The sequence below is a fragment of the Festucalex cinctus genome, chromosome 4, assembly GCF_051991245.1.
Source record: "Festucalex cinctus isolate MCC-2025b chromosome 4, RoL_Fcin_1.0, whole genome shotgun sequence".
Classification (NCBI taxonomy): domain Eukaryota; kingdom Metazoa; phylum Chordata; class Actinopteri; order Syngnathiformes; family Syngnathidae; genus Festucalex; species Festucalex cinctus.
Genome location: NC_135414.1, coordinates 5,495,216 through 5,520,815, shown reverse-complemented (window position 1 = coordinate 5,520,815; position 25,600 = coordinate 5,495,216). Strand labels below are relative to the sequence as shown.

The window sequence follows — 25,600 nt, the reverse complement described above, 5'->3', positions numbered from 1 at the left end:
ACTTTATATGTCATTTCTTCTGCTCTGACTGACTTTTTAACATGAGGACTATATAATATTTCAACTTGTGTTGTTCCGATACCGATACTGGTATCGGCAGAGGTGCCGATACTGTATTAAAACAGTGGTATCGGTATCTGTGACTACTCACAAGTAACATGCCGATATCATTAATTCCAAAGCTAATATGGGATTTTGGATGCAGCATCTTGTGTCTTGCTCGTGCACAACATTCACTGATATGTGACATTTTCACTGCATGCTGATCTAAGATATTTTATTGGCCCTTGAATGCTCTGAACCAATGGCAGGACATCTGTTTCATGTTGAGGAAAAAAAAAAACTTAGGTATCGGTATGGTATCGGTATCGGTCAATACTGCAAAGCTGGGTATCAGAATCGGTATCGGGGGCCAAAGAAACGGTATCGGAACACTAATTTTAACCCACTTGTTAGTATCAATTGACAAAAACATACATGCTCTAAATTAAAAAAAAAAAAAAAATCACAAGTTACTCACTACTTGAGTATTTTTTCCCACTACTCTTACTCAAGTAATTATTTGTAGGACTAACTGTTATTTTTACTTAAATAACATTATTCTCAAGTAACTGGAATATTACTTGAGTACAATTTTTGAGTATTTTATGTATTCTCTGTGTTGACCCAAATTTTGAAGAGAACATGCTCCTTCTCTTCCAGTGCCAGAACCTGGGTAAATTGACCACAGTGCAGATGGGTCATGATAACACAGGTCTCTACGCCAAGTGGTTGGTGGAATGCGTTATGGTCCGTAATGAGATCACAGGACACACATACAAGTAAGCTCAGCTTTTCAAGGGAAATTCGCCTCAACATTGCTTTGACCAACAAGTACAAGACAAAACACGCGTGTTTGCTGAGTAGGTTTCCGTGCGGCCGTTGGCTGGGCAAGGGAGTGGATGACGGCAGCCTGGAGCGGATCCTCGTCGGCGAGCTAATGACGCCCACCACGGAGAACGACGAGAGGATGTGTCGCACGCCGCCAATGCAGCAGTCGCCGGGGATGATGAGGAGATTTGTGACAATCTCACCGAATAGCAAGCCAAGTAAGAAACGGCTGCGTACAACTTTACCGAATTCCAAACAATTAGGTCATCCAGTTTCTATTTTGTATACTTGATAATACAGTATAATATGAAAGACCCACTTCAATGATCCTGACAGAAATGCAGATAAATTGTGGGTTTCTATACTTTGACAGCATGGCTGAATTGTCAATGCTATGATTAAGGCCTTCTGTGCACTGCCACACTTGGTGTGCAAATTTTTTCGTGAATTTTCTGTCTCATGAGGCCTTATGGTGAATATCTAACACATTTTACATTTTCTCACCTTGCAGGGTACAAAACTCATGCGCGTGCGTGTCGTTTTAGCAGTGAACAATCCAACCAAGTTGTATGCGGCTACATATTATAGGGCACATTGGGCGGTATACGTTGCCATGTCTGATTTTGGGAATGAAATTGATGACAAAACATTTGACTGCTGTGACGTCATCGGTACCATTTGGAATGCTTGCTGGCGATTATCCCTGTTTTTAAAATCGGAACATGTTACGTGACGTCATAAAATCTGGATGAAAAAGCAGGTATTTGTTCTCCTTACTTTACCTGCACTTGAGTATGTGTGATATTACTGACTGGAAATCATAAAAAAAAAAAACTAAATAAATGCACATTTTGTTTATTTATTTTTATTTATTTAAAGACTATTTGGCTGAGTTCAGTGTTTTAAGAAAAGCAGTCCACATGCTTACAAATCATGTTTCATAGAAAACCATAAGTTTCGTTTGGTTTGGTTTATTTGTTCATTTTTCCTTTCGGACAAACAATTAAACATTTCATCATACAATTTCAACATATAAAATAACCGAAAAGAAAAAGGGCTGGCGGGGAGAAGCTCAAGCTTATGAAATCCCGTCCCCATACTATACTAGGACGCAAAAAAGTCAAGCAAACATATTAATTGAAAGTCAGCAAGAATAATTTTAAGCTACGTCATTACTCTATCAGAGTCAGGAAGCAAAAGTTGAACATGTTTCATTATTTTTGTAATCTGCACTTTAGTTTTTCCATCCATCCATCCATCCATCCATCTTCTTGACCGCGTATTCCTCACAAGGGTCGCGGGGGGTGCTGGCGCCTATCTCAGCTGGCTCTGGGCAGTAGGCGGGGACACCCTGGACTGGTTGCCAGCCAATCACTTTAGTTTTTGTATTACCAATTTATATATTATTGTTCACAACACACTTGTTAGGTGAGAATCTTGAGCTGTTGTGAACGCCTATAAGTAACTTTACAACTGTAACTGGAGTACAAAAATATACCGTCTTTCATGTTAAATTATGTTTTATTAGCCTTTACTTTAGTTTAACATAAGCATAAACCTTGAATAAAAAACTATGTATAACAAATGTTATACACATTTTTTATTTTTATTTTAACACAGTCTAATTTATTGCTAGGGTTTGTTGAAAAATACATGAAGAGGAACAAAATAATCACATATTGAGGTCATTAGGGATGAAATAGAATGCAGTTGTTATTTTTCCTTGCTCAGTATTTTCCCCTCCATGCAACTTCTCTCATCAACGCTGTCTTCTTTCTCCTCTGACAGAGTTAAACACAGGTCAGATCCAGGAGGGAGTGGGAGAAGCCATCAACGGCATCGTGAAGCACTTCCACAAACCGGAAAAGGAGGTGAGAGACAGTAGTCTAGACAAGCCCCCCCAATCATGTCCTTCTATTATTCATCTCTCAGGTTGAGAAGCAGCAGCATCCTCTGGTTATCCCCGTGCCACTGTGTGGTCTCTTTCGGACTGTTAAAAACATATTAAAGTTTAACAAAATCAGCTGTTATAAATCTCACATGAATTGTCTGACCTACTGTAGAATGAATGATGCCTAGTGATCGTCACGTTTTTGAGTCGTTGGTATTCAGCGCCAAAGCAGATCATCCAAAGCAGATCATTTCAATTCCACCGAATTGAAAGGTGGTTTTGGATTTTGGTGTAATTGCTTACCACTGTCAGGCAGAATGCGTGAATTTTCAATATCACTACATATAAAAAAAATAATAAAAAAAACATCATCTTTATTGAGTTACCAAACTGTATCATTCAAGTTGGTATAATACTGTGCATGTACCATTGCTTATTAATGTCAACACAACACCACCCAAAAGCCATGTCATTGATAATAACGGTAGGACATATCGCCAATGCCAGCCGTCCGCATCAAAGTCTGTGCTCACACTGACCCCCGACCAGACAAAAAGCCTTTAATACTTCACAAAAGCAAACAAGTGTGTGGTTACAGCATCTTCCCAACTTTTTCAAAGCAAATAGATCCATGAGTGATGTAGTAAATAAAACGATGAGCTGACTCAGAAGTTTAATAGGTGGAAGTTGATTTCTAGGCATTTAACCTTCTTTTCTGACACATCTCCTTCTGCAGTGAAGTAACACAGCGATCCGTTTTTAACAAAACAGGCATACTCAAATGTCTTTTAACTTAACTATGATGAATCCTTGACACAAGCCTCTCAAAATATCCCCCATTTCTGGGATTCACCTTCTTTCTTGATAATCACACCATGTTTTTGTGGTTCAATAAAAAAATAAAGTACATTGTACTCTATGTGGAGCCCCAAAACCTGATAGGGGGTCAGCAGTTTTCCCATGCATGGTCAAAATTGTGGATAGAAATAGTTTTTCATTATATTCGTACAAAGTACATATTGTTCAGGAAAATCACGATCATTGGTCTAAGCCAGATCATTTTCAGATCATAAAGGTCTTGTACTATTACTCATATGCTCTGTTCACATTTTCATGTGTATGAATACAGCCCGACTTGAAATTGTGTTTTGGAACAATTGTGTCTAATTACTTTTATTTAATGGAATGTTGTTAACATTGACTTGGAGGTAAATTGAAATCATATCTGTTGTTTGTGCTATTTACAGAGAGGCAGTTTGACGCTTCTCCTCTGCGGGGAGTTTGGCCTCGTCTGGGCTCTGGAGCAGGTTTTCCAGCACGGTTTTAAATCGCCTCGACTCTTTAAAAATGTCTTCATCTGGGACTTCTTGGGTAAAGAGCCACCGTCTCCTTTCAATAACATATTTGCTCTATACAGCATTTTACAAATCTTGTGTTTGTGAAACAGAAAAGGCACAAGTGTATTTTGAAAGCGCCGAGCAACGGGAGGTGAATCCGGATGAGAACTGGCAAAGCCGAGTGCGCCACTTCTGCCGTTTCATGCGCGCCATCAACAGCACGTCGAGAAACATCGGCAAGGACGGAAAGTTCCAGATGCTCATTTGTTTGGGTGCAAGGTAGGCAGGAAACATCTGTTTGTCGTTAACAACAACTCCCGAAAATTCAGTGATGAAAGTTAACTGTCTTAGGGAAGATTATGTTAAACCCTCACTTTACCATTTAGCAATTAAGACAAATGTTAGCTAGCGTTTCCTTATTAACGGTTTTAAAATTATAAGCCTCTACCAATTTTGCATTTGTCCCTGAAACTGCTGTCCACCCTGTCACTATTGGGAAACTTTAAGAAACCCACTGATGGTTTCAGTGGCATTTGATGTCCAAATATTAACTTCCAAACGAAAAAAGTGCTCAAGCTCAATCTGATCATTAATTCAGTGACCAACATCAAGTTTGTCTTGACTAAATCATGAAACAATTTGGTTTGATTCTTTAAAATATACCTGAACCAAAACGATAAGGGTGTGCATTTGTGTTGAGTCCGCTTATGTTTTTCTCTCAGGGACCATTTGCTCCATCACTGGATCGCGCTTCTCGCAGATTGTCCCATCACGATGCAGATGTATGAGGACGCCGCGCTGATCAAGGACCGCACGCTGGTCAACTCTCTGATTCGAGTCCTTCAGACTCTGCAGGAGTTCAACATCACCCTTGAGGCGTCGCTCATTAAAGGCGTCGGCCTTTAAGCCAAACCAGCTTCCCACTGGTTGCGCCAATTCGGTGAAACTTTTTATATGCAGGAACAGATTCTTAACAAATGACATACTTGGGCTTATGTGAAAGATACTGTTACATTTGCCATATATTGTATTAAGTGCAATGAGCCTTTTAAAATCTCTTGTTTTTATCCCTAATAATGTGGTCATGTTTCAAACACGTTTTCTTTAATGAACCATGTTTTTCCATATTATTGACAATGACCTTGTGATACGTTTTATCAAAAGCTTAATATTTTCATTGATAGAGTGAACTGCTGACTATGGCTGTATTTAAAGGGGTTGTGGGGTTCAAAACTGTTAATATATTTTGTCAGAGAAAAACAGTATTATTTTGTAAAATCAGTGAAGTTGCTTGCTCTGTTGTCAACTTGGATTCCAATGTCATCATGCAGAGCTTAAAGCAAATGTAGTGGTATGCTTTATAAGTATGTATGACTGACCGAGACGGGTGAATTGAATTGTGGAACCTACTAAAGAAGACAAAAAGCCGCATCCATTGCAGCCTTTTCTTGGGAAATGTTAGCAGACCTTTTTTTTTTTATGTGAACTACCTTCAGTCAGAAAAAAAAAGGATCCTTCTTGCATGGAAATTGAAACTCTATCCCGGATGGAAGATGCAATGTGCTACTACTCAAGAGATGTTTGGTCCCAACTTTATGCACAATAACAGCGTTTATGTAAATAACTCCAACAAGCCCTTCCTCAGCCGTCATCCAATCCATGTCATCATCTCGGGAGAAAATATCCTTAACCCCCTGCTACTCCTCTGCAGCCATCCATAATGGGAGCAAAAATGTTTTACTCCCCTCCACCTGTTTTTGTTGTCATGGTTTCTTGCTATGCAATTCCCACAGCAGAAAATGTGCCCCGCTTACAAAGCCAATGTCAGGGTTGCCTGAGGCCACACCAGGTCATCTCTCATGAACTTGTATGTATAGAGCAAAGAGATTTGATAATTGAAGGACTCCTTTTCTGTGCCAACAGTGTCTGGAATGAACTCCTTTCTTTATGACTCATTCATGAGCATCTTGCAAGATATATATTTTTGTTTTCCAAAAAAATGTTGTACATTTATGAAATAGCAGTGTAATGTAGTGTTGACGGAGTGAGAGACCATGTACAGTGTACAAATATATCAAGAATAAAAGCATCTGTAACGTAATTTTGGTGAAATTGTAATTATGAGCAAAAACGCAACGGTAGCGTTCTCCATGCAAATCTTAAAAAGTTAAATTGAGGAAACTGGCTGAATTTGTTTTATTTAAAAAAAAAAAAAAAAAAAGACTTCAGCAATTCTTATGTTAGGCTAATGATACCCAAAATTCACTCATGTGGTTCATATAAATTGACCTCTTCTGAAAGTAAACTGAATTTCTGGCTTGTTTTAAAAATATAGTAAAAGTGAAGAATGAACTTTTATTTAACAGTCAATGTGGAAAATCCAAAGATTAATAATTTTTACTAAAGGATTCAAATATAATTTGTTTTCGACGAGTACGTTTCGTTTAATAATGGTCTCCGTGAGCTCCTTTCTAGCGAGAACATGTAAACAAACTCGTTCGCGCCATGTCAAATGGCTGTTTATCTTTGAAGTCGTACACCAAGTGGCGTATGGGTATCGTAGTGTTAAATAAGCAGTAAACAACGCTCCCGCTGAGTTGTTCACTTCAACTCCCAGCATTCCTTTGTACTTTGCGAATCTCCGATTGGTCGAGCCCATTTCAAACCCTACGCCTGCACGCCTTATATGGTCATCGTGCACTCGCGCGCTTCATTCGGGCTTTTTATGCTAATCATATTTTAATGGCCAGCTGTATGCAGTCGTAGTAAGGAGCATGCGCAGTGCGTGACAAGAAAACGGCGAAGATTCAAAGTTTTTCTTCGGTAAGTATCCGTTTATTTCCTTTATGCCGTAGTGACATTCTTGAAATGATGCTAATGTATTTAGGGTGAAGTGAGCTCGGAATATTGTTTAATGTCGACTGTGTAGTTGTCGTCTGTAGTGGCGAGTGGGCTGCACAAAGAGCCGCCGACAATGGAAGTGAATGGCAGCATGGCGTGGTGCGCGGAGCGGGCTAGCCAACATGCTAACGGCTAACAACAATGAGCCATATTTGGCGCTCTAGCGGGCAAAAGTTAGAATTTAAAGGGAACACCGATTCTCACGCGACGTTTCGCCTTTTGACCAACACGACCAACTCGAGCGAATAAATAAAAGTGAAACAAAGTTGTCCGTGTTGGAAGCAAATTCTTTGACGTTTCAACAAATCGCTCCGGGTAGCTTTTTGTTTCTCCGAGAGACTCGAGCTGCTGTCTTTGCACTCGGTCGTCGAATGTCACCTACGGATTTTTAACATTAAATTTTGCGCTTTTTACGCAGATGTGTGTTGCGTGTTAACGGCTGTCTGCAGACGCGACGTCGTTGTCAGTTAATGGTGGACGTCGCCTTGCAGTTTGGGTTTAAAAGTCATGTTTGGTTTCCTTTGAAGCCATAGTTGAGCTGCATTTCAATCGGCATGGGATGCTTGGATTTGTACAAAAAGTGGCCCAGTCAAATCCGATTATTCGCTTTCGACTGTCTAAATAGGTCTATGTAAGTCTCACATGCAAGTAAAAAACGATAGATTTAGTTTCACCTTTTAACGTGTTCTCCGTGCGGGGACCGCCCCCCTACATTAATGGTGGAGAGCGCCAGAGTGTGCAGCCGCATACGCTCCTTGTGCAAGACTAGTAGAACTAGCTCTCTTCAATGTGTGTGTGTTCTTCGTCCAGGTACTTTTACGTGTGCACTGAGCTGCAAAAAAAGGAAGACTATGTTTGGCTTTCACAAGTCAAAGATCTACCGGAGTAACGACGGCTGTTGCATCTGCAAGACCAAGTCATCCAGCTCGCGTTTCACAGACAGCGGTCGATATGAAGACACGTTTCGGCTCTGTTTTGGGTAATGTTGCATATGCTCTTCTTTTTTTTTTCTTCTTCTTCTTCTTATTTTTTTTGTTTTTTTTTGTTTTATGTCAAAGTGTGCAAAAGCCACAGCTATGTCCTTTATTTTTTATACGATTTATTTAGGTGTAATGTATGATTGAACGTGTGCAATACAGTTTAATTAAATCATTATTTAAGACAGTATTTTTTTGTAATTGTCCTATATTGAAGCGCAGTGTTTATTTTCAAACTTTGTATCATGTTTTCAGTTTGTAGGGCTGTAATTAGAGCTGCAATTCATGATTTTAATAATAACCAGTTGACGACTTTAACATTTTTAAATGTCCATCTCTGTTTAAGAAAATGAACATTATTTCAAATTGAGAGTGCAGAAAGTATGCACAAACATAAATTGTTTATGATTCAGTTACTAATTTTGTCTATAACATCCGTAATGCTGGTCGTTCTTTTTCGAAAGTAAAAGCAGATGTTAAGAAGCTGCATTTTTGACAATTTAAAGTTAAACAACGGCAATGGAATGAATAATCAAATATCAAAATAGTAGTGGATTGATGTGATAATTGATTAGTTAGCAATTTAATTGTTGCACCTTGAGCTAAAATCACAATGCTCTTAATTATTAAGATGTGAGCCAGTGTTGTCTTTGAAATGACAAGACATGCCCCCTCCCAGCTCCCAGAGTTTGTGCCTCCAATCCAGATTCAGTCATTTGAGCTTGCAATACTACCAAACTTAATTTAACAATAATAATTTAGTATATTTTATGTTAATGTAAAATAGGGCTTGTTCAACAAGCCTCCTCCAACTACATGTCATGTGACCACTTTCTCTGGTGACAGTCACCTGACCGGAGTGAGCAAAACTTGGTAACGCTCGTTCAACTATATGAGGAGAGTGTAGTTAGTTCAACTAATAACCCTAAAATTACGGACCCTCCAAGCTCATTTAGGTCAGCAGTATGGGAGCATCTCGGCTGGCGGTGTGTGGTTGAGACCAGAGATGGAACTTGTGTAGTTGACAAGACCCAGACTATTTGCTGAAAGTACTTCAAAACATGTTGCCCGTGATGGTGGTGCTTAGAAAGCAAAGTATTCTTTAGCTTAGTGTGGAAAGTTGAAGAGCCGCTGCTTGAACTTGTATCTATTACTAGGCTGTCGGAGGACCGTGTTGGGGACATCTGCAATGCCTGTGTGTTGTTGGTGAAGAGGTGGAAGAAACTGCCCAATGGCTCCAAGAAGAACTGGAACCATGTAAGTTACATCTGCCCTTCTTTTGCCAATAATTGGAAGTGACAAAGTACAAATGTATTTATTACTATGCAGAAGTAGCTTTTCAGGGTTTTGTACAATGTTCTTGATGCAGGTGGTGGATGCCAGAGCTGGACCGGGCTTCAAAGTGACAAAACCCAAAAAGATCAAGAACAGCGACGGCAAGAAGAAAAGCAAGCTGAAGAGGCTTCACAAGTTAAGGAGACAGTGTGAGTCTATCGTATCTGCTCAACTACATTTGTGAGCGAGTGACAAAGTGTGTCTGTCTTGGACATATTTGTGGTTACTTTTGCTCTATTAGAGCCCATTTTCTTTCATACTAAAGCAGATGTCATGTGCGCAGATTGCCACAATGATGTTTTGCTAGTCAAGTTGGCTCTGACCAGCCAATCATGGGACAGAAAAATGCTGTCATTGATGGCCAGCTTGCTTGAAATCCAGTCAGTGACAGAAACAGTACAATTACTGATGGTTTAAGTTACTGATTCTGAAGGCTCTGGGTATATTACATTGATTTGGCAACACAATAAGGCTGGAATCTGATTGGATTAAAAAACAAAACAATTACGTATATATACTGGAAGCAGTGAACCCAAGAGAGTAGAAAACAAAAATGAAAATTAAATGCAATTAGGCACTTCTCATCCTGACTAAATGTTTTTTGTTTTGCAAGCAGACTCAGACGCTCACAGCACCACCTCCAGCGTGTCTCCCGCCCAGTCGCCCAGCTACAGCAACCTGTCCGATGACGGCTCAGACATCGAGTCCAAGCAACGGAGATCTTCACCTTCCGCTTTCTCTTTCTTGGACCGCTCATACTGGAAAAGGTGAGAAAATCACCCCTGTAAAAGGGCACAGCCATCCAAATGCCAGCAAACCACCCCGTGTAAGAAAATTTATTTTTATTACTCTCCGGTGATAAAGAACCTTTTACATAATGAAGCCTAGTGTTCAGACTGAGTACTACATAACTGAAATATCTTGTGTTTGAGGCTATGTTAAAGTGAAATATGTGACAAATGCCGCCCCCTTTTATGAAGTCTTGAGGAATTTAATGAGTGATGTTATTGGAGTAATAAAAAAAAAAAAAAAACTCTTGTGCAGGCAGAAGATTTGCTGCGGGATCGTGTACAAGGGCCGCTTCGGGGAGGTGATCATCGATCCTCGGCTCTTCAAGCCCTGCTGCAATTCCAAAACGCAGAAGACTCTGGCGTCCACGCAAGTTCCCGCTCTCCTTCCGGAAACACTCCCGCCACAACTCCCGGAGGAAAGAAACCTGGTGATGGCCCTCGTTTAATCTCGCAAAAGTTATACAAGGCACTCATCTGGAATTTGTCTCCAGTGGCAGACTTCCCGTTTCCCCCATCTTCTTTAGATCCATTGGTTAGATGTATTGTTTTTTTTTTCCCCCTAAGGGTATTATTTTAACTTTTGTATAGTTTTTGTTTTATATACAAAACACAAAAATGACAACACAAAAAAGATGAACTTATGGGCATTAGTTTTATTTATAGGGAGCGGAGAAAAATTCTGTTGAAACTCGTTTTATTTTTGGTTATCCAGGTGTTTGATGTTGTTTAAATAGTTTGTCACTTTCATACATATCAAGACTGTTCTATTTTTTCCATGATTTGCATTTTGTAAAAAAAAAAAAAAAAAAACACCAGCTATTTCTAAAACCACCTTTTTTTTCCCTCTGTGTTGGAGTTATTCCTTCACACGATGCTGCAATTTTTTATTTTTATTTTTTATTTTATTTTTTTTTTAAGTACTCGAGAGTGGCAGCTAGTGACAAGCAGGGAGCAAATAAATTAGATTTTAATATTTTTATACACGAAAGCAATTGTGATGTTTTTGGCAGATGAAGCATCTCACATGATTTTTGAAGCTTTTTTTTTTTTTTTTTTTTTTTTTTTTTTTTTTTAATACTTGAGCACATTGATCTGAATAGATGTGATTAGAAAATGCATGCAGTATGTTTCGCTGCCGTTTGGCGGTGAACAAATTGTGTATTTATTTCTTTTGTACAGTTACCAATGAATTTATTATTTTCTTGTAAATATAGCAATTCTGGTCCACACTATTTTTGTTTACAAGAATGGGAAACCACTACTTATACTAACCCGTCTTACAATTCATTCCTATTGACGATGATGCTAAAATGTCATTTGACGCTCATGTATATTTGATACAAAGTTCAGGGAAGTGTAATATGTTCGAAATTGTGCGCATAGGTGACTACATTTGATTTGTCATCTCCATTGTCAAAAACTATGCAGACGTTTTGAATGTGTGACTTTTGGTCACTTGCTGTTTCCTGCCAGTATGTGACCTTGGTCCTGATTCTACCAAATTGAATTGTGTAAAGAGCCCATAATCTCCATTCATTGTTAATGTCCCAAATATGTCTAATGTTCATGATGCTCAGGTTGCACTGTGATAGCCATGGCATGCTCTCTCTGCCCCCTTTTTTTTGTTTTGTTTTAGTTTTTTGGAAACCATCAGAACTTTTCTTGTGGCAGGGTTATTTTATTTTGTTAAGGTTCTCAGTGAAAGGGGAATGTCAGGCTCCTTTTTAAACTGCTTGATAAGCTGTTTTTTGGCAGGTGCATTTTTGAAAGTGAGATGTGCCTTAATGGATATCTGACCTTGTCTTCTCATGTAATTTATATTTATTTATTGCAGAACTTCTTTTTTTTTTTTTTTTTCTTACTGAGATAGCTGGTGTAGAGCGTGTTCCAAATGTCCTTGCGCACTTCCCTTGAACATAAGCTTACAATGTTTTCCCAATTCTTTTTGTATACTGTATCACCGCGTAGAGCTGTACTGTAATAAGCTAAAATAAAAACGGTGTCATTGTGATGTTTGTATTTACCGCTGGATGGCGCCAAATAGCTATTGATGAAAAGTCGAGAAAGAAACCCTTTGAAACACTTTTTCATGATGTGTGTTGTACTGTAGTTAATTGTCGGAGTTATTCACGTTCATTAAAAACAGGATTTATTTACATACTCAGTGTAGGAACAGGATACACAGAAACGAGTTAGGGATACAATATTGGGCTTTTGGTGAAATGTCAGGAGGTTCCTGGAATGTAACCTTTCAAGCTAATTTTCACCTCTAAACTTTTGAAAGCTCATTGGTAGAAACGAGGAAATTGTGCAACTTTTTCACTTGTAACGATTTTGGTGTATTTTAGGTTCATCCTAAAAATTTTACTTGGAAGCGGTATACCCCTAACTTTTTGAAAGTGGTGTATATAATTTAAAAAAAACACATATATATATAATATATATATGTACACGTGTGTGTGTGTGTGCGCGCGCACACGGTGCAACTGTTCCAATTACAAAAAATAAATAATCCGAATTGCTTTTTCAGTTCATATAAAATGTAGGCCTACAAACTCTTCCATCTATCCATTCAAGTTTAAATTGCTCACAGCTGGTTGCGTAAAGTTTCCTGTCCCTTAAATTTTCCTATTAAAATTAACTATTAAATTAGATAAAGTAAGGTAAGGTACATTAACCGTTTTACAACTCTCTCTTTTTTTAAATACTGTTTAATTTGGATGTATGGCTTTTCATTATGACTGCTTGAAGTTTCCGGTTGACTGACAAAACTGTTGCTAAGCAACCGCGTTGTTAGGTCAGCGTTATTGCCATATTTACGTTTGGGGCTAAATTAACCAACAACCAGTTAGCTGGTAGAAACCTATTGCGTTAGTTGCACTAAATGTTCGTAGTTCATTATCCGGTGATCTTAAAAAGCACACGAAACGTTTACGGAGCTTTACAAAGCCAAATTCCATCAAGTGAAATAACACACACGTCCAACCTTAGATGGATTCTTTCATTAAAAAAACGTTTCTTGCTGAACGGACCTTGGTGCTTTTATTTTGTGTAAAAGTACTTCCGGTGTTCTGCTCGTTAATATTTACCTTGACACTGCGCCGCTTCAAAAGCCTTTCCCTCTCTCTCTCCTCTCTCCCGTGTACGCGCACACGCGCACGCCCTCATTCTCGCTCCCTCGGGCATACACACATGCACACGCACACAGAGGCAGACCCACACATTCACTATTACTCACTCCTTTCTCTTTTCAAAAGGCCCTTGTGAGGCAGATTGACAGGCTAGAATGAAAATGAGGCGGACGCTCGGTAACGACTCCAGTGCGTACGCGTCCTTTTGAGCAGACCTCTAAACTTGGATTGTATCACCATGGGAGCTGTTTGGGCTACAAGGGACTTTTGTTTGTTTTTGCTCTTGTTAAATAGTCGCCAAAGCGCTGCGCTTCCAGAGATTCGAGGTGGGACTATGGAGTGCGTGTATGTTCGTGCGCGTGTGCATAGCTCTATATATATATATATATATATATATATATATATATATATATATATATATATATATATATATATATATATATATATATATATGCGCGCGCGAGTGCGTGAATGTGCGTGTGTGTTTGAGACGTCTACTTTACGCACGCGTTCAAGAGTGCGCTCTTGTTCTTTCATCTTTTCCCAATTTTAAAAACGTTTACTTTATGGTTATGAAGCTAAACTCGCTCGTTTTCTCCAATTAATTTATTTTTGCTCGATTACTTTGGCAATACTTTGATCGTATTTGCGTCCTGTGGTTGGCAATGCTTGTTGCAATCCATGTTGACTGTGCTGTGTGGTATACCAAGCAGACCCATGTGCAGAGGGCAGTGATGGCTGTCACATAGATGCTATTTGTCAGACGACCCAGGGCTCATACAAGTGCACATGCAAAACAGGCTTTAAAGGAGACGGCCAACACTGTGAAGGTAATGTGTGCACATAGCATCATATCAGGGGGCCGTCAGGGACGTCGTTCAAGATTACCTCTCACACTTAATACTCAAACGCTCTCATTTACGCCACAGTAACACAGTGGTTGTGTGTATGTGAGCTTTTCAGGGTATTTCAGTATTGTATATGAGTGACAAAATTCAGTAGTGGGGTGAGAGTGATTCAGCAGTCTGCATGAGTGTTGCAGTGGTGTCTATGTTTGACAGTGTTTTAGTAATAATGTGAGCATTTCAGTTTAATATGAAAGGGTTTTGAATGAGAAAATTTATGTAATGTGTGCGATTTTTCAGTAGTGTTTGTGAGAACTTTTAACAAGTATTTCAGTATTGTGTATGACCGTATGAGAGCGCATTAGTTTAATAAATGTCAGTGTTTCAGCTTATGAGACCATTTCAAAAGTTTTCATGAGACATTCAATTGAGAGAATTTCAACAGTGTACATGAGTGAGAAAATGTCAGTCGTGTGTGAGATCATTTCCGTTATGTGTGACTGAACGCATTTCATTGGTGAATGTGAAAACATTTCAGTAGCCAATGAGAGCATTTCAGTTGTCTTTATGAGACCATTTCATTACTGTGTGTGGGAGTGTTTCAGTAGTGTGTGACATTGTCTTAGTAGTACACATGAGAACATTATGTGAAAGTGTTTCACTTGTGTGTATGAAAGAATTTCATAAAAAAAAGCGTTTGGGATGCTTCAGTACTGTTTGAGAGTGTTTCAGTAGTTTATATGAGCAATAGAAAGTCAGTAATGTGTATGAAAGCATAAATGTCAGTGTATGAGTATACCATTTCGGTAGTGTCATGAGACTGTTATGTGAGAGCATTTAAAATATAACATGAGTGGAAAAAATGAGTTGCATGTGCGAGTGAATGGATTTTAGTGATGTGTGAAAGCATTTCAGTAGTGTTTGAGAGCATTTCAGGTGTCTGCATGAGAACAATTCAGTACTGTGAGTGAGAGAGCATTTTAACCACGCGTATGAGAGCATCAGTAGTGTGAGGCAGAACGTTTCATTTAGTGAAGTATGAGAGGATTTCGGTAGTGGGTGGGAGAGTATTTCAGTATTATGTGAGAATTTAAGATTTGTATATGTATATGTTTCATTAGTGCGCATGGGAGTGTGTGTGCGTGTGTGTGTGTGTGTGTGTGTGCGCAAACCACCATTTTAGTAGTGTTTATATGAGCAATACAGGAGTGTGCATTTAATTTAGCGTGCATGAGAGTTATGTGAGAGCATTTAAAATATAACATGAGTGGAAAAAATGAGTTGCATGTGCGAGTGAATGGATTTTAGTGATGTGTGAAAGCATTTCAGTAGTGTTTGAGAGCATTTCAGGTGTCTGCATGAGAACAATTCAGTACTGTGAGTGAGAGAGCATTTTAACCACGCGTATGAGAGCATCAGTAGTGTGAGGCAGAACGTTTCATTTAGTGAAGTATGAGAGGATTTCGGTAGTGGGTGGGAGAGTATTTCAGTATTATGTGAGAATTTAAGATTTGTATATGTATATGTTTCATTAGTGCGCATGGGAGTGTGTGTGCGTGTGTGTGTGTGTGTGTGTGTGTGTGTGTGTGTGTGCGCAAACCACCATTTTAGTAGTGTTTATATGAGCAATACAGGAGTGTGCATTTAATTTAGCGTGCATGAGATTGCTTCAGTAGTGTGTGTGTGAGAGGAATTACAGTATGTCCTTGACGGCCCCTCATAGCATAGCATCATTAGCCCAATCTGACCTTCTGGCAAATGAGCTGTACTGTAGTGGTGTTGCTCAACCTTAGTGATTTATGTGCTGCTTACTCCCCAGACATTGATGAATGCGACTTGGAGTACAATGGCGGCTGTGTACACGAATGCAACAATATCCCGGGAAATTATCGCTGCACTTGCTACGACGGCTTCAATTTGGCCCACGACGGTCACAACTGTTTAGGTAAGATCAGCTGGGGGTGATTTTGATGGCACACATCACATTTGTGTTGGCTCCGTGCGAACTTTCTCACACTGACTCGGGAGTTCTTTTCTTGCTTTCAATCTCACACACACAGAGAAAATGTAACCTAATACAAATAGTTTTGGTTTTGTTCATGCGCAGTCTCAAAAGTCGAATAAATATTTATGTCTGAAATGAAATGAGCAAGGGGGGGTGAAAAAGCTGTATTTACCGTGTGTTTGGGGAAATCAACAAAACAATGGTGATGGATTAACATTTGCTGATTGAATTAAAAACAATGAGTCTAAACCAGGGGGTGTTCATACTTTTTCTTCCAAGGGCTACATATTGAAAAATCAAACAATGCAAAGGCCAAAATTCAAAACCCAAATTCGCCACCCCCCCAAAAAGCCAATTAAAACATCTAAAATGTATTTGATATGAATTTGAATGTGATTGGTTGATTCAGATCGCAGTCATAATGAACAGTTATGAGGTTGTGCACACTTTTTCAACCACATTATATCTGTTGTTTATTAAGTCCCTGTAAAAGTTATTGTAAATTTGACACACTGCAAAGAGCGTGTTTTTTAACAACCTTGCCAATTTTGAATGGTTAAAAAAAAAAAAAATCACCATGTGCATAAATTGAAGCTTCAAAATCGTGAAATGTTTTTTTCGCTCGTCGCAAATGCTGTGGGCATGAAACTCTGCCCACCTCAAATGTCAACTGCCAATCAAATACCACTCATCTTTCCTGTGCTTAGGCATCTCAACATGCTTGAGCTACCCGGTACAGTATCTAGAAATCGCGGAACTTTTCCATAGCGCAACGAGGCACTCTAAAGCTGCCATACCAGCGTGACGCCCCAGTCAAGACACTGGTTCTCAAATTGGACTATTTAGGGAGAAAAAAAATCACCCCACCATAGCATTCTGTCTTTCTCAGATATGCACACACTTCACAGACTGTCAACAATGAGGCGCTCTATCTAAAGAGTGTGTCACAGGGCTCCGCTTCAGCCACTCCCAAAACATTTATTTTGTTAATCACAAAAACTTTACATTTCAACAGGGGTATGTTGACTTTTTATGACATCAATATAGACACTGTATATATTGGGCAGTGTTAAATTTCCATTTTAGTATGTATATAAAATACCTGCGAAAAAACGGATGACGGGTCACAAATGGCCTCCAGGTCGTGGTTTGGACACCCTTGGGTTGTAAACACCCCCATGAATGGCTTCGACTTTGAATTTCAGATGTGGACGAATGCAAGTTCAACAACGGTGGCTGCCAGCACACTTGTGTCAACACCATGGGCAGCTACGAGTGCCGCTGCAAGGACGGCTTCTTCCTCAGCGACAACCAGCACACGTGCATCCACCGCTCTGTTGGTGAGTGTGCAACGTGCCCGCAACATGCACGTAATCATGGGTGTATGGGAAGCTGATTAAATATGTATTGTGTCCCTCATCATTGGGCTATTAGGTTATTTAATCGGCCGCTATTAGATAGCTTAAAATGGGCAAAAATTGGCAAAAAGTGGGCTGATTGTTGTTGTTTTTCTTTTACACATTAGCACTTTACAGCGTAAGACAAAGATAATGACATCCAAACATTCCCAACCAAAATTTTTTTTAAAAAATGGCGGATTTTGTAAAAAAAAAAATAATAATAATTTTTTTTTACTAGTATGTCATATGTTCTTTATCCTCTGCATAGACCAACCATTATTAGTGCTGTACTGAAAACCTGAAAGAGGAGTTGACACCTCCTTATGTAGCATCATTTCAAAGTACCGGTATATGAATCTCACTGGAGTTCCAGGCAGGACATGCCCTTTTAGCAATATGATTGACTGCTAGATATGAAGGCTATCGAATAAATGATTAAATGACTTTCTCAAAACACACGCGCATGTCTCAGCGCTTAAAATTTGAAGTGGGATTTGAGTAACGCTTGTGTCTCCTTGTGAGTAACAAATTTTCATACAAATTTGAGACTTCGGAGGCACAATGAGGCTTGACAGCCTCAAGCTGGCTTCCGTCTCTTTCGCTTTTCATCTGCAGTGGCAACATGCTGTGGGAAAAAGGACGTCTGCATCCCCGAGAACAAAACAAGTTAATAAGTGCAACACTCGCCCCTGTGTGCTCTGTGTCACACATCACACTGGAGCGCCTTTGTGCGCTCCACTCCATCGGTTCCTGACAGGCCTTTTAAATCCTGAGGACCCGGCCACTCCGCTGTGACCCATCATTACAAATGCTCCATATCTCATTTTCCAGCTGAAAGCATCAAGGAAGCGCGGTAGCGCGCACAACGACCGTTTCACTGTGTGCACTCTGAAACCACATATTCATAATAGTGAACAATTCATCACTAGTTGACGTTTACTGTCAAACTAAACAAAGACAATTACACCTTGTTGGGTATTTAAACTAATCACATAACTTAAGCCTTTCAGTCAGCTAGCTTGATGCTAATGCTAATTAACGTCAATGCTGCAGTGCTTTCATTCCTTTTAATTCAATTAATTGTAATTATGTCATTATCCAAATTGAGTAGCGAATTGACCTTTGAAAATGAACGTCATTTTCTCTTTCGAGTCAGAACACATAAGAGCGGAATGTTTGATGTGATGTTTGAAATTGGGCGCTAGAACTAGCTGAACTAGCTTAGCGCTAGCTAGGATGAGCCTAGTAGCTAGCAACTTGGATGGTTTTGTTTGTTTGTTTTTTAACTAAAAAGGTTAACCTTTTCATGTTTTGATATGCTGTGTCAACACGCTGGCGGGTGTGTGCTACACTTTGAAACATTTGAATGAAATACAGTTATCCTTGAAAGTTTATCCTCAGGATATGTAGACTTATGAGCAAAGTGTGAATGCACAAAAGCTAAATATTGCTTAATGAAGCAAAAATGCTACAAATTGTCACCAAAATTCACATGCACAATGCACATCTCTATTCATGTCAACTTCAACCTCTGAAAATATCAAAACATCTGCCACAGAATTTTGGATTTTATGGACATAAAGCCTTTTTTCTCACCATCCAGTAGTGCACTCATAAGTTTATACACCCCTATGTGTAAAATTACAAGTATAATTGTAAGTAAATATGCTTTGTAAATATATGATCAAGATTAAGCGTTATATAGATTTTATTTCTTGTTGTTTTATTTGTTATTTGGTCATTTTGTTTCTGTTTGCTTGAATTGTTTTTTTTTTTTTTTTAAACAAATGTGCTTATAACATTTTGATCAAATTGGAATTTTAATTTGTTGACTACGAGGTGTTTTTCCCCAAATGTAAATTGAGGAACCGCTTCGACTCGGTCATTTGTTGGCTGAATAACGAATGTGGATTTTAGGTGCGAGTCTGAGCTGTTTTTTTGTTTTGTTTTTTGGGGTGGGGGGAGACTGGAATGGATTAATGTCATTTCCATTCATTTCAATGGGAAAAATGATTTGAGAATTGGATATGAGTTTTATTCATTTCATGACTACACTCATAACTAAAAACATATTGTATTTCAAGGTCCACTTTTTTCCTTAATTAAAAATAAGATGTTTTGTGTTGTTCCCAAACGTGAGACCAAGCAGTCCCATGCTAAGCTCTCATTATGAGCGCCTTTTGTGCGGAGCCGCTCGCTCACTGTAGGTGTCTCGAGAGCCTCATTGTGTTCCTCTGTGCATCCCAGAGGGCCTCAACTGTATGAATAAGGAGCACGGCTGCGCCCACATCTGCAAAGAGACGCCCAAGGGGGGCGCGGCCTGCGAGTGTCGCCCGGGGTTCGAGTTGGCGCGCAACCAGAGTGACTGCATCTGTAAGTGTGACGCTTCCCACCACAAACATACACGTGCATACACATTCGACAGCTTCAAATCGCTGACTGTGCAGCTCATAGTTGTGTGATGTTGACTCCCATAGTGACATGTAACCATGGCAACGGAGGGTGCCAGCACACCTGTGAGGATACGGATAGTGGCCCCATTTGCAAGTGTCACGTCAGGTACACCATGCAGCCTGACAGGAGGTCGTGTGTCGGTAAGTCTTTTAGCCTTATGTCCATGTTTGTGTATGCCATGCACACATGCAGACACACACAAAAAGCATTACAGTATCTTATTAACCTTAGATTGGCATTTATGCTATAAGAGTAATCTGAATTTGAAACAGTTCGGAATCTATGATTATCTGACATTGCAAAGATATTTAATAAAATACATAATACTCACCAGAAATGCTGCTTTGGTTAATATGCTCAAGACATATTATGCATTATGAGAGCGCATTGCATTTAAACACAAACAGTGGAACCTTTGATTTGAACACCATGGCCTTGTTTTTTTCCGACTGGCATAAATCTGGCATGGCAAGTGGCTCATCACTCACTGAATGTTAGTAATTTTGCAATTTCAGGCCAAAAGGGAGGGCTGCGCCGCTGCGGGAGTGGTCACAGTTAACTCTAACTGCGCTGTGAAGTTCCGCCACAGCTGGTTTAAAAAATATAGAATACAATAATTCAGAGAGTTTGATGTCCACATGGCAATTATAGTTAATCACTGAACCGGCAAAGTTTCAATCACCTTTGTAACACTCTTATTGCCCCCACTGACTGCAGGTGAAAATCTGCAGTATAGAACACCATATAGCTTTTACTTCTCACGGACAATTCAACACTAAACCCTCTCAAACTTACCGACAACGCCGTGCTCGCGACACGGCGCGCGCGCGCGCACGCACGAGTGACAACATGCAACTGGAGACAGTTAGCAGAAGCCGGTGCCGTACATCTCGGTATTTCCCATTGCTATCGAGTCCTCTCGGTGCACTTGTATGTCCCGGGCCGGCGTTGGTACTGTGCACGAGCCAAAAAGAATAGCTCCCGTGACGATCCAATGCATGGATTCAAACGACACAGGTATGTCCCACAGCCAACACACCAGCTATGCTAAAAGCACACTGCAAGTATCTCATTTCTCAGTTTGTAGCTCCCTGTCAATGTCTACAACTAGCATGAGCAGCAGATAGGAGAACTGAGACGTGCCCGCGATTACGTCATCAAACTCAAAATGAACGACAAACTCAAAATGAACGACAGCCCAAAAAACAAAATATAAACAGTAGTGATTCTGTGGTCATCATCGTGTCTCAGATTAAAAAAACAAAGATGTCATACATTAACCAAAAATGAATGTGATGGCAAAAGAAAAACAAAAATTGTTAAAAACAAAAATTGGTGATTAAAACTGGAAATGAACTTTTGGAAATATTTTTGCATATATTAAGTGGTTAAAATGTGTTTGATAGATTTATTGTTCCATAAGGTGGCTTCATATTTCTTTTGGCTGGACGGTAGGTTTATTTCATGTCTTAAATCTATGTTTCTGAAATACTTCACAATGTGCACATATTCTGTTTAATTGTGTTGGTGTCTGTCTAAAGGTTAAATATTTATATTTAACATTAAATTATCAACCTTTTGTTTACCTGATCCTTATTTTGAAGAGAAAAAACAAACAAAAAAACAAAAAAACAATTATAACTGTCAATAACTACTAATAAATATTTATACTGATACATTTTTCAGTCATATCGCCCAGCCCTTTGTTGCGGTATATTTAAATAATTGATTCAAAATATAAAAATATAGAAGACATATTTGTTGTTGTTCTTTTTTAACACATTTGTAGATACTGTAAAAATTTGTGGTGTTTTAAGATTAATGTTTACAAGCAACAAATGTCACTATAAGTTTTGAATATTGAAATGAATCGTATCGAATTGAAAATTGTATCGTTCCCGAACTTAATCGAACCGTTCTGTTCTGAAAGATAATCGTTTTTCAATCGAATCGCAACCTGTGTATCGAGATACATATCGAATCGGCCTCATTTCAGAGATTCCCACCCCTAGTTTTCAGCATGCACGAGTCGACTCAAGTGTACACACTGGAATAGCGGAACAAACAATAGAGGAATTAAGGGGATTTTCATTTTCAACCTGGATAGATTTTTATTTTTTGTTTTATAAAAAGTATTTACGTTACAAGAAGTCAAGAGAGACTGCCTATTTTGTTTTTCATAAAAAAACAAAAAACGTTATTTTCATGTTAAAAATGCACTTTCAATAAAGTATTTGGAACTCCGTTTCTACCGCATTATTTTTATGTTGAGATGGTGTTATCGGCAGCTGCTGAAAGTACCTAAAAAAGTAACTTTTAATCTAACTTAGTTACTTTTAAAATTAAGTAATCAGTAACGCAATTTAGTTACTTTTAAAACCAAGTAATCAGTAAAGTAACTAAGTTACTTTTTCAAGGTAACTGCGGCAACACTGTTCATTAGTGCCTACTCTCACTGAGTCCGTTTACATGCAGTCGATATTTGGGTAAAGGTCAAAATAACCGGTTTTTGAAAAGGTCAGAGTTACCACGTATATATATCCCATGTAAACCATGACGCGCGAACAATGTCTTTTTTTTTCTGAGAAACGCACGGACAATGTCATTATGCAAATACCTCGTCTTGCTATCAACTTTTTTTGGTGAATAAAAAGACATTATCTTCATATAACTCACCACACTAATAAATTAGTCGGTTTCCTCCTCCCTCCTAAAGTGTGCTGCTGTGCTACCTCTCAGGTACTCCATGTTTGTTTACCTCTGCTTGTGTATTTCCAGTGGGTTGCTCACCAGTCGCACAGACTTATACACATGCATATAGATACAAACTGGCATTTTCCCCGTGCAAACAGAAAATAACTTGAAAACGCCACAAAGAAATCGATGTATTCAAGTTCGGCTCACTTAGTTAGTGGCAATGTAAGATGGCCACCGCCCATACTTTGTACATATGGCATGCGCAGAAAGAACACAAATCAAAGTTCCGCTCAAAAGAGGTACCAGATACATACATATATGACCAAATATTTGGGTTAGAATATTGCCAATATTCAGGTTGTTGACTGTATTTAAACACTGCAAAAATATGGGAAATGCTTGTATAATATCACTTTGAGCCAGGAACTGCAAAGAAGACGAATAAATGCTCAAACAGCTTTTCACAATTTGGTCTATAGTGTTTCCAATGTTCTCCCCAAAACTTGTATATGGAATCAGAATTGTGTTTTCAGGTACATTACATACCGGCTACAACATATGACCACTTTACCATGATACAGTATCGCTATCAAGTACAAGAGCTGCTTCAAAAAATCTGCCTAGACAAAAGGTAATAATGCTGCTCAGTTGTTTAAATTTTAAAATTAGCTCATTAAAAAAAAAAAAGTCAACAACTTTCTGCGGATAAAGCTTCTAATTTCCGCGAATTAAACTTGACAACGAGCTGGCAAACTATCAAAACTGTAATTCCTACACAACCCCCTAAAGATGAATACTCCATTAAAGTCGGCGGTTAAGCTATAAAAAGCCTGTTGATAGGTTATAGGTCAGTCAAGTGTGAATTCATGCTATGCCGACTATGCAGACGCAAATGTGCAGTTTCATTGGATATCACATACAGTACTTTCCAAAGATACCAAATATGTCAAGATTCATTTTGGGCGAATGTGTATGAAGTTGTACAAAAGGCATCCAGAATATTTCCATTTGGTGGAATGGTGCAGCTATCAAAACAGATATTGTGAGTGGGGCTAAGGATCTTTTCCAACCTCAGACCTACACAGGGGAGAAGGAACAGGGCAAAAGTGCTTGTTAAAATAGTTTTTCAGTGTGTTTTGTCATATTTCCTGTCAAAATAGAACGAAAACTTCACCGCAAGTCGATGAGGGCACAGGCCGGGGGCCGGCTTAGTTTCAAACTTTGTTTCTTTAGTCAAGCGGAGCTTATTTTGATGAATGAATGAAAACACGGTAGCGGAGGAACGCGCTCTGAGTGGACCATGAAGGGTAGGGATCAGGCTGCGGACATCAGGTGATATCTTTGCTCCACCGTGGTGGCTTTTATGCGTGTGCATGTGTGTGAGGTCCAAGCATATATATCTGTGCAGCCCTGCTGTGCCGAGATACACACGGCCCAAAATGTAAACATGCTGTTGTGAAGAGCACGAAGATCAGTGTTATTGTGGATGGATGATTTTCTTCTTTTATTTTTATTTTTTATTGTTGGCTCACAAGATCCAAATCCATACACTACACAAATTACACCCCCATGAAGCATACCACAAATGAGCCACTGAGGACTACAGTGGGCTAACTCTATATTTGTCATTTTAGAAGAGTTATGTGCAGTTAATTGGAAGATCATACCAGTCTTGTAACATTAAATTAAGTCTTTCTTTCTTGCTCAAAATATGCATCATAAACGACATATTTATTGAGCTATTTGACCCCGGTGGGCAAACCGTAAATACATCAGAGAGAGCGGGAAAAAAAAACATAATTCCACATGCTACATGAACTACATTAAAAATAAACACCACTCAAAATCACACACAAAAGGTATAATAATTTTTAATTGGCTATTATTTCAGAAAAGTATATTTTACATTGTTAAGGGTCAACACACACCACATGCGATAAAAAGATGATACAGTTGAACGCAACACACAAACAGACGACAGTTTTGAGTTGCATTTTGGTTTGCTGCATTTCAGTTTGGCTTTTATTTCATGAGTAAGAGGAGGACTCAAATAGACAATGACTCTCTTTTTTGTCTTTTTTTCAGATTTTAAAACATTTTTGATACATACAGAAATATTTTTGTGTTCTCTTGCAGAAGTTGATTGACTTCAGAAGTGCAAAAAACTTAACACTAAACACTAAAAATAAATGTGCAGTGTTATAATTTGGATGTCAAAAGAAATGTGTTTTTTTTCCCTGTTCTAGACGGTCAACATAGTGAATCATATTTCATGAATAATGATTTCATGCATCTGTGTGGCAAATAGTGCACTAAAACTATTTCCTGTTCAACTAATATTATACATATAGTACCTACTTGTTATTAAATGTACGAGTTTTAAAGGGATAGTTCGTATTTTTTTTCATGAATCTCTATTTCATCCTCACCTCCAGTGGTGTGCGATCATTACTGACTTAAAGCGTTTTGTGGCACGAGTTCTGGTATGGTTTTGGTCGAGAGCAAAATAGTCCGGCACGTCGGCTGGGGTCAAGTAAATAAAGCATTTTTCTTCTAAAAAAAACAATTTATGTTCAAAAGAGTGATACATTTGATCACACAACTTCGCCCTAAAAATAGTCAGACTCCATTACCGTCGGGCACTATTTTTCTGTTCGTTCGTATCACTGCGCATCGCCCTGTAGACAGCTGATAGACGCGCTGCAGACAGCTGATAGGCGCGCCTTCTGCCTTTGAAAAAACAAACAACTTGTAGATTAGTGTGCGTCTATCAGCTATATGCGGGGCGCCACGCAGTGATACGAACGAACAGAAAAATAGTGCCTGGCGGTAATGGAGTCTGACTTTTTTCAGAAAGGAGTATTGTGATGTAAATGTATCACTCTTTTGAACACAAATTGTTTTCAGAAGAAAAACACTTTATTTACTTGATCCCAGCCAACTTGACGGACTATTTTCCTCTTGAC

At 39.0% G+C, this 25,600-nt stretch overlaps 3 protein-coding genes across 17 annotated transcripts in view; all 3 read left to right on the top strand.

The window, feature by feature from the left end:
* The window catches only part of dennd5a (DENN/MADD domain containing 5A), a 46,173-nt gene extending 39,974 nt beyond the window's left edge, over window positions 1-6,199 (top strand). For all 4 annotated transcript variants that reach the window (XM_077518391.1, XM_077518389.1, XM_077518390.1 and 1 more), the window contains 6 exons: window positions 703-821; window positions 907-1,088; window positions 2,659-2,741; window positions 4,009-4,132; window positions 4,209-4,377; window positions 4,821-6,199. In XM_077518391.1, the coding sequence (XP_077374517.1) occupies window positions 703-821; window positions 907-1,088; window positions 2,659-2,741; window positions 4,009-4,132; window positions 4,209-4,377; window positions 4,821-5,004 (861 nt within the window). In that variant the 3' untranslated portion in view covers window positions 5,005-6,199. The remainder of the gene's footprint in view (window positions 1-702; window positions 822-906; window positions 1,089-2,658; window positions 2,742-4,008; window positions 4,133-4,208; window positions 4,378-4,820) is intronic.
* A 576-nt stretch (window positions 6,200-6,775) lies between these two features.
* On the top strand, window positions 6,776-12,113 carry sinhcafl (SIN3-HDAC complex associated factor, like). 4 transcript variants are annotated; one of them, XM_077518404.1, is made up of 6 exons: window positions 6,776-6,921; window positions 7,810-7,978; window positions 9,134-9,233; window positions 9,346-9,460; window positions 9,928-10,078; window positions 10,356-12,113. In XM_077518404.1, exons 2-6 carry the CDS (start codon window positions 7,851-7,853, stop codon window positions 10,546-10,548), a joined length of 687 nt encoding a protein of 228 aa, XP_077374530.1. In that variant the 5' UTR covers window positions 6,776-6,921; window positions 7,810-7,850; the 3' UTR covers window positions 10,549-12,113. The 4 variants fall into 4 exon arrangements, with proteins under 4 accessions (XP_077374530.1, XP_077374529.1, XP_077374531.1 ...); XM_077518403.1 differs by lacking the exon at window positions 6,776-6,921 and adding an exon at window positions 6,961-7,098; XM_077518405.1 differs by lacking the exon at window positions 6,776-6,921 and adding an exon at window positions 6,964-7,630.
* Window positions 12,114-13,256: 1,143 nt separating this feature from the next.
* Window positions 13,257-25,600, top strand: part of scube2 (signal peptide, CUB domain, EGF-like 2) — a 45,511-nt gene continuing 33,167 nt past the window's right edge. For 4 of the 9 annotated variants that reach the window (XM_077518395.1, XM_077518398.1, XM_077518397.1 and 1 more), the window contains exons 1-6: window positions 13,258-13,559; window positions 13,944-14,063; window positions 15,898-16,023; window positions 17,289-17,423; window positions 19,731-19,856; window positions 19,961-20,077. In XM_077518395.1, coding sequence (XP_077374521.1) covers window positions 13,472-13,559; window positions 13,944-14,063; window positions 15,898-16,023; window positions 17,289-17,423; window positions 19,731-19,856; window positions 19,961-20,077 — 712 coding nt within the window. In that variant the 5' untranslated portion in view covers window positions 13,258-13,471. Of the gene's footprint in view, window positions 13,560-13,943; window positions 14,064-15,897; window positions 16,024-17,288; window positions 17,424-19,730; window positions 19,857-19,960; window positions 20,078-25,600 lie in introns of all 9 variants that reach the window. The other 5 variants (XM_077518401.1, XM_077518394.1, XM_077518393.1 and 2 more) reach the window with 4 other exon arrangements.

Bases quoted from the DNA above. Each gene is read 5' to 3' on its own strand.
- sinhcafl (XM_077518402.1), top strand. From the start codon at position 7,716: ATGGTGGAGAGCGCCAGAGTGTGCAGCCGCATACGCTCCTTGTGCAAG. The intron at 7,979-9,133 runs GTAATGTTGCAT...ATCTATTACTAG, and splicing joins ACGTTTCGGCTCTGTTTTGG to GCTGTCGGAGGACCGTGTTG. The intron at 9,234-9,345 runs GTAAGTTACATC...TTCTTGATGCAG, and splicing joins CCAAGAAGAACTGGAACCAT to GTGGTGGATGCCAGAGCTGG.